The sequence below is a fragment of the Dromiciops gliroides genome, chromosome 4 (genome assembly GCF_019393635.1).
Source record: "Dromiciops gliroides isolate mDroGli1 chromosome 4, mDroGli1.pri, whole genome shotgun sequence".
Lineage (NCBI taxonomy): Eukaryota > Metazoa > Chordata > Mammalia > Microbiotheria > Microbiotheriidae > Dromiciops > Dromiciops gliroides.
The window spans coordinates 304813704-304822164 of NC_057864.1; the positions used below are offsets into that span (position 1 = coordinate 304813704).

The 8461-nt window shown below is 41.3% G+C and overlaps 1 protein-coding gene across 2 annotated transcripts; it reads right to left on the reverse strand.

Moving 5' to 3' along the window:
* Nucleotides 1-207: 207 nt before the first annotated feature.
* Nucleotides 208-7734, reverse strand: TENT5A (terminal nucleotidyltransferase 5A). 2 transcript variants are annotated; one of them, XM_044005314.1, is made up of 3 exons: nt 7309-7734; nt 6434-6988; nt 208-5313 (listed from the first exon to the last, which is right to left on the reverse strand). In XM_044005314.1, exons 2-3 carry the CDS (start codon nt 6935-6937, stop codon nt 4534-4536), a joined length of 1284 nt encoding a protein of 427 aa, XP_043861249.1. In that variant the 5' UTR covers nt 6938-6988; nt 7309-7734; the 3' UTR covers nt 208-4533. The 2 variants fall into 2 exon arrangements, with proteins under 2 accessions (XP_043861249.1, XP_043861248.1); XM_044005313.1 differs by having other exon boundaries at nt 6434-6993.
* Between the last annotated feature and the right edge of the window lie 727 nt (nt 7735-8461).

An 8461-nucleotide genomic window follows, 5' to 3' on the forward strand; every position in this document is an offset into this window, starting at 1 on the left:
TTCTTTAGGAGCTGACTGAGCCAGTCAGAGATCAGCTGGCAGCAAGCAGGGCATTTTAAATTTTTTGTGCTCCAATCAGAAAGCTGCTGAACACTGTGCTTCTTAGAAAAGTGCTGCCCTTGTCCTTTTCAATGAAAAGTACATCGGTATTCATTAGGAAACAGCTCTTAACTAATGCAGACACTGAAGACAGTAGACACCAATCAATAGAAAAAAATAACTTCTTTTTATTTACAAAAAAAAATCCAAATATTGGATGCTGTAAACAAAATTCACAATCTGTTCCCTCTAGCACTGATGCAAACATGTCAGTTCTTGAGTCTGTTTTCCATCAACTCTCTTTCTGCCTGTGACAGAGCCTATTGTCAAAATATTCCAAAAGAGCAATCCATGGATCAGTTTGCTGCAACAGGATGCTCGAGAAGGCCTTGGTAGGGTAGGGGTTGGAGGGATAACCCATAGGCACAATCTCTTCCATACTGCAAGATTCTGCAGCAGCCTAGCCAAACTATCTTGAAAATTTCACTTTCACTGTTCCTTTGTTAGCAAGCCATTATTACAACAGCAAAACATTACAGAGATTTCCTTCCTTCACCCTGAAAGGGCTCCACTCAAAGGAAACCTTATCAAAAGAATATATTGAAATAGGTGCTGGATATGGAATTACACTTTTTTTGCCTTTTGGTTTCATCTCACACACTTCATCTTCCAAGAAAAAAAAAAAAGCTTATTTTTGAGCTGCTGAGAGCTCTCAACAGAATACATTTCATTTACACAATATTCCACAATAGTCATTACAATTTATGCATTTAAAGGATTTGATGCATTGTAAAGCAACAAACATAAATATAAGCTAACAAAAAGGGCTGGTAGAAATTGTATGATTTTTTTCTAAACGTGTCATGCTTAATTGAAAATGGCAACATTTCTTCAACTATTATTACATTTAAGGGCAACATTAAAATAGTTCATCTAACCAAAGCTTTCAGGTGCTAAATCTCAGTTTTGTGAGAAAAATAATCTCTTTCCATATACAAATATCTATGTATCCTCAGTGTAAAATTCTTGAGGCAGCTGGGTTTATTACCAGTGAGAGAAAACTCTCAACAAGAAATGGTCTCTTTTCATTAATTTTTTTTTCTGATTATCCAATCCGATGAGGAGAACCTCCAGGAGAGTAAGTCTCCTCAGCAATCTAAGTCAGATAGAGGCAAAGGAGAGCAAGTCACAAGCATGATCCAGCAACTTGGTTCAGTGGAAAGAGTGAGGGCTCTAAAGTCAGAGAAGCTGGGTTGAAATGCCATGTCTGATGTTTACTACCCTTGTAACACTGGGCAAGTCACTGATTCTTCCTGGGCCTCAGTTCCCTCAGCTGTAAACTGAAGGGGTTGAAACTAGATAGTCTCTGAGGTCCCTTGGAGCTCTAGATTCTTAATGATCCTATTATGTCCTGGTACACATGGGGTGTTCTCTTTCTGGAGCCAGATATCCAATATCATTTGCAGCAGATTATATAAAGGGGGAGGGGACCATACATACATTCCACCATTTGTTCAGATACATATGCATAGAGGACTATAGTATATACATAATAGAAATAAATTATATCATTCCAAATGCAAAGACTTGAAGGTTGTCTGAAGCACAGGCTAAAGGACCTGAAGGCAAGATGCTGTCATTTAAAACTAAGCAACCAACATTTTATCAAGCAGGAAAAGGACATAAATGTGAAAGGAAAATAAAGGAAAAAAAATATATATATATACTTTAAGATCAGGCTTCTCCAGACAAATTGACTATGTCATAAATTAACAGCATATTTGTGGTTGCCACACAGAGAGAGCCCCCCACCCCTCCTCTTTTAAAATAGTGAATGACTCATCTGCAAATAGTTGTGCTAAGAAGGGATGTCCCAAATCACCAGCTGCTCCTATTTCCCCTGGCTTCCCAGGATTTTATCCTAGAAAATCCTCCCAAGGGTTAAGGTGAGCAAATTTCTGACAAGTGGGTTCTGGGTTTGATCTGGAGGTGGAAGAATGAAGGAGCCCTGGGAAACAAACTTTGCCCCTTCACTATTAATTTGAAGGCCTTTTCACGGGACAGAAAGGGAAGGGGAAAGTGAGGAGGAGAAGATGGGAATCAAGATGGGGGCAAGTAAGAAGAGGCTCCCTAGTAAACAGAGTGAATGGCAGTGCAATAGCTTTATGGTTCCTGCAGAAATCACAGGGAAGGCGCTATAGTAAACAAATCGGGTTCCTGTTACAACTTCAAAGAAAGGAGTACAAAAGGCAGTAAAAATGGATGTACCCAGTCATATATGTCTTATTAACTCCAAGAAAGCAAATCAAAACCATTAAAATACACTGCCAACTGGATGATGTGTTCTTCCTTGATCCCCTTTAATTTTCCTTAATGCTAAAACTGCTACTTTAGTCAGCTCTTAGGATGAAATGCCATAGTAAGTAGTCTCTCTAGGGTTTGAGTTTGTTTTGTTTCTTGCTGGTTATTTAAAAAAAAAAACCTTTTACAATTTATTTTTGTTTTTAATTATTTCATTGAAGAGACCGGAATTTGGCGGAATTCAAGGAGGAGGGGTGGACAGTTGTCATTTAAGCTGAAATCATAATGCATGATCTTTTTACAAATGTTGAACCAATTGGTCTCTTAGGAAAAAGGAAATGAAAGTGAATTGTTTTAATGCAAAGTGATTTAATTTAAGTACAGTACTGAACATTTAAATGCAGTGTGACACCCAGATTAGAGATGTTTCATGTTTGCATGAATTTATAAATTTTATATTATATATATCTATATATTTCATATATAAATTTAAGCCATTGTGCAACACTCTTAAAAGGGTCATTTCACATTTACTAAATTCTAGTGGTCCTGGAATGCAGAGTGCATTCTGTAAAAATATTAATTTAACTATTAACAAGTAATGTTCCAATCATCAACTAAGACAATCTCCTTTTAGCAGTCAGGGATTAAATAGCCTATCTTTGATCCATGTTTCACTGATTTATACATTGCAGAGGTACACAGTCAAGAAGAAATTGTGGGTTGGGAACTGTCAAAATGACAGTTTAGTATACAACATTAAGAGGGAACCATTAATCAAATATTCTTCTACTTGTGGCAGACTATGGCTCAGAGATAACTCACTAAATCATGTGTTCTGTTTTTACTCTCATATTGTTTACCTTTTTTCCAAATGGGTTTATTTACTTCAGAAATTTAGATACGTTATAAATTCATCACTGCAATGTGCCCATGTCTCATGACATCCTGCTGGAAACTGGAAAACACACAGTACTTTATTTAAACACTCCCTAATTGCTACATTGTCCTAGATCATAGTCAATGTATTGTGTGTATATATACATACATCACATATACATATATACACACACACATAATATACACACATACACACAGCAACTATAACATCACACTGACAATAATATTAACTTTATACAAGTATTTGCCAAGAAAAATAGGGCATTTCCTCCGCCATTTATTCACAAGCTTATGTTGGGTTATGTTTTCTTCTTGTGTCCCTGATAAAACAAAATACATGGTTAAACCACAAAATTGTGTTGTTGTTGTTGTCATTGTTGTTGTTGTTGTTGTTGTTGTTTTACTTCAAATTTTCTGAAGGCAACAGGCACTTTGATTCATATTGGTGTATACAAATATAGTTGTTTCTTTTTCTTAAATATTATACTACCCGTTCTCTATTTGGGTATTTTGTCTGTGAAATCTTTGGTCCTTGAGCATACTTTCTTTGCTAAAGCTGTTTTAGTTTGCATTTTCACATTTTTAAAATGTGAACTCTGCACTCAGCTGAAAATAATGGATTATTGTCATGGAAAGGTTTGCTGTTTTTCATGATAACTACCCCAATCTACTACTGTTCATTTGGAGCAAGCTGTTCAGTTTAGAGCATTCTGTTCAAGCAAGCAATACATGCTATGGGATCATTCCACAGATGGCATCTGTTTGCAAGCTCCAAAGACAGCCATTCCAACATATTTGAGAGTCAGCTTTTCGCTGCATTATGCCTCTACATTTTAAAAATTAAACTCCAAAATATATAGTAGTAAATTGGGTAAGATTTTTTTTTTCCCATTTTCCCATTTTCAAATACCATTCTAGAAAAAGCCTTCCAACTTTGTCTATGCCAAAGCTATGGGAGCAGGTACTGCAAAACCCATATTGTCATCAAGCACTCCTTCCCATTTTATTTCAGGAGAAGTTGGTTGCTTTTAATGACAGGCCTCTTGTGCTCCAGGGTAGAATCCAATTTTTTTCTTTTTTTTTTCTTTTTTTTGTTTGTTTTTTGTTTTGTTTTTGGTTTATTACTAGATCATGCTCCCATATCTATTAAAAGACCTACAAGCTTTGTCAAGCTTGAACACTGGAGCAGACCATCATTGCACAAAACACACCCCATTCTACAACAGGGTCACTCTTTTTTTTTTTTTAACTTAGGGGAAAAAAAATTCCCACTGGACATTTTAGAAATGGTCCTTAATTGCAGGGCAACCAAGTAGAGTATGTGTGCTGCTGGCAAGTGAACACTGGCTGAACCTGGGCAATATAGTAATTGCTAAAGTTGGCATCTGCTACATAAGGGGCTGGCTGGTAGTAACAGGTGACATTGGCCACATTGGGGATAATATTTTGCTCAGCCAGCACCCGGATAGCCAGCATGGTAATGAGATTCAAAGTCTGTCTTCTCTCGTGTCCCATCAAACACACTGTACTTTCATTCACCACACCGTGAAGGGTCATGAGATAGTCATACTTGCGGTCTTCCAATCCCACAAAGTGGTTCTGCAAGTAGGATTCCAACTTTCTCTGCTGTTCACCAATGTCTGAGAAGTCGATGAAAAATCTGGAGCACATATACCTCTGGAGGGACTTAATTTCAGCTTCAGAAGCAGCCCTAAAGCCCCTAACCAAAAGGTTACAGTATTTAAGAAGCCCTCCTCCTCTGATTTCTTCTGGATTTCTGGTAGCAATGACCTTGTTGCAAAGGTGATCAAAGGCTTCTTGAAAATCACCATAGACACTCTCCCCAATTATAGTGGGGTGAAAAGTTTCAGTCATTGGGTTCTCTGAGCATTCATAAAAAAGGAGGAGAGAGTCTAACTTGATTTGGAAAGAGTCTACACTGAACTCAAACTGGCGTCGCAGGGAATCCACAAATTTCAGTTCCACATTTTTGCCACTGTTGTTTGACAGGGAGATGAGACTCCATCGGTCTGAATCATTGCATACTTTTACCATTTTCTGCACATAAGCCTCCTAAAACATGAAAGACAAAGCAAGCAGATGAACATGACTACTAATTTAAATCAACCTCCTTTCACAAGTTAGAATGCAGCTGGATCCCTTCTTTCACATTTTACCCAAACGCCCTAGGCTACCTACAGGTTTCAATATTCCCCTCCTAGTTCTCCCGCCTTCTTTCCCGGCTCTCCCCAACAAGCTCATCCCCTAGGTAAAGGTGGCTTTTGAAGCCTGGGATAAAGAAAAGAAAAATAGTACTTTGATGTGACTAGTAGATAGGGTTCAGTAGTGTCGGTAGTATATCTTGAGAAGGCTGACTACTCACACAATTTTAACCGATTGCAAAAATGTTGCCAAAAAGGCTGACTCTGTAAGCCTTAAAGCATGCGGGCTTTCAGAATCCAGAGCCCACAACCGATTCATATTTTCCAGTACAACAGCACTCGACTTATTGTCCCAGTCCTACTACTTCTTTAAGCCAGTCTCACTAAGCTTAGGAATTCACTCGTAATAGGACTCAAAGAAATTTAAATGGTTAAATGAACACAGAAATTAAAATAAACGACTCCGAAAACGTCACTACTTTTTAGTTCTTGAAATCTGCTCCAAGAGAAACTTTGTCAGGTAAAGCAGGCAAGGCTTTAAAAAAAATTAAAATAAATAAAAAGGGAGGGGGGTGCGTGCGCATAGTTAGAAGGAAGGAAACAAAGTATTTAGAAAACTCCTACTATGTGGACACTAGACACATTTTTACAAATGCTTAAAATTACTTGAGCGACCAACCTCTGAAGATTCCAACATTCATTCTCCAGACCTAGGCTGCTCACACTTTACAGAGCCTTCTCGTGGGGGGTGGGGGTGGGGGGCGCGGTGGGAGGAGGGAGGGAGCTTGAAAGGGAGTAAGAAAGCTAAGAAGTGACTTAAACTAACACAAATCCCCTTTATGGTACGACATTGTAGACGACCGTTAAGGAAATGGGGCGAGAGGATGGGCGGGGGGGGGGGGGGGGGGACGGTGGAGCACCATCAGTCAAAGCTAACTTTTCCGGCTCCATTCCCAGCTCAAGCAAGCCCTACTTCTATTCCAATTCCCGACTTCCTTTCCAGATCAATTCATTAAGAAGACTGGGTTTACCTTAAGAGTCAGCGGCGTGATCTTCTCCTTATTCACTCCTTCGGGCAAGAAATCCAAAAGGCAGTCCAGGACCACGTCTTTGACAGTCTGAAACTCCTCTTCCCCCTGGAGATCCGCGCAGAAGATGAGGTCCAGGTCCTTGTAGCCCAGGCCACTGTCCTGGTGCAGGACGTGGCTGGCAGCGGAGCCATTGAGCCGCACGTCCCGGACCCCAATGCGCTTTTCCTCCAGGCGGCTCCTCACCACCTTCACGATTTGACGGGGCTGCATCTCCAGAGTGGGAAAGTTGCCCCGGCCGTGGATGGGGATCGTCTCGCTCAAGATGTCGTCTAGCCGCTGCACTTGCTCCCAGCTCAGGACGTTACAATGCATGGTGGGGTTCTCACAGCAGCTAACACAGCAGTTATTCCCACCGAAGCTGCTGTTGTTGCAGCTGCAACCGCACCAATCGCTGACGCTACCAGTACAGATGCGGGTGCTTTTGCCACTTTCGTCATCAGCCATGGTAAAGAGCCGTTTTCCCTTCGTTGCGAAATGCCCAGTGAATGCCAGGTTCTGTCCTTAGGAGATAAGACAGAAAAAGAAAAGATAAGTTAGAACCAGAAAGCGGGTGGCTGGCTGGCGAGGAGTCAGAGCCCCGTGACAGCCTGAAGATCCCAACCCAGGAGTTGCTGGATGGTTTTCCACCACAAATCTAAGGACTATTTTCGCTTTTCTCTCCAAGACTAAAACCAACCCTGACCCCTCCAACCCCCACCCCACCTACATACATAGACCAGAAGCCCCGCAGCCTAGCCCCAAATGCACAGAGTAGTCTCAGCTGCAAAGGGATAAATTGGGACTGATCCCGTGTTCCCGTCCCACTTCTGTCACACCTGGGTTCAGTCGCAGCCTCCTGGTCCGAAGAGCTATGAGTGTGTGAACTCAAAAGCGAAGGAGAGAAACCCTGGCACAAAGTGCGGAGGAGTCGTTGGTAATTGGAGATGCAGAGGTGGGCAAGGGGCTTCTCTTCCTGAACTGCGGCCAATTAACCTCTTTCGTACTTTCTCTGTGCCCTCCGCTCCCTGGCTGGCTGGCAAAAAGTGCGGGTCTCTCTCTTTCTGCGTGAGGTCTTCAGTCTTTTTCTTCCACGTCCTCCTCTTAAGCGCTGCTCTCAACCACTCCAGGAGATTAGGGCAGCTGCCGTTCCGGCTACTCTATCCTGGGCTGCCACTTGCCTCCGGCCCTGCTGCTGCTGCTGCTGCTGCTGCTGCAGCTGCCTGTCCCGCCACCTCCTTCGCCTATGCTTCAGTCTCTAGAGCTTTTGCAGTTCTGCTTGGGAAATGTCTTCTGTACTTTTTTTTATATGGGATTTCTCCGCGCTTCCGGGGCTCGGAGTCGCTGCACTTTAGCCACACCCACCTCATCTGCATAGAGAGAGCCCTTCGGACCCTACTCTGGTTCCCCCGCCCACCTCATTTGCATAGAAAACTGCTCCTGCCCTCCCAACTAGAACCATCTTTTGAGGGAGAACACCCTTCTTTTTTTTTTCCTACGCCACCTCTTTCGTTTTCCTAAGAAGCAGCATCGAAAATAGCTTAAAAAAAAGAAAGAAAGAAAGAAAAAGTTTAAGTAGGCTACTGAAATCGGATCACCTCTTCTGAACTGAAACTTCCTGAAAAAAAAAACAAACAAACAAACCTAGAATTCATTTTGCAAGGTGTTGCTGCTTGTCACTTCATTAATTATTCTCAACTAAACCAGCGGAAGTCCCAAGAGGTTCCTTTAATAAAGTACTTTAGACAAACATGAATGAATGCGGGGTTATTCATAAAGTCTAAGCGGGGTTTGGTTTGTTTTTTTTTTAGATTTCTCCCTTAAACAACCTTAATTTAAATGTAAGTTTAGTCCCTACACTTTTCCGATCAACGACACTTTAGTATAGAAGAAGGGAAAGAGATCGGAAAAAGTGAGATTCAGCCGCAGCAACAAGTATATGTCAATGAGTACACCCAAAGAGATAGTTCCAGAGATTCTGGCAGGGCGCAC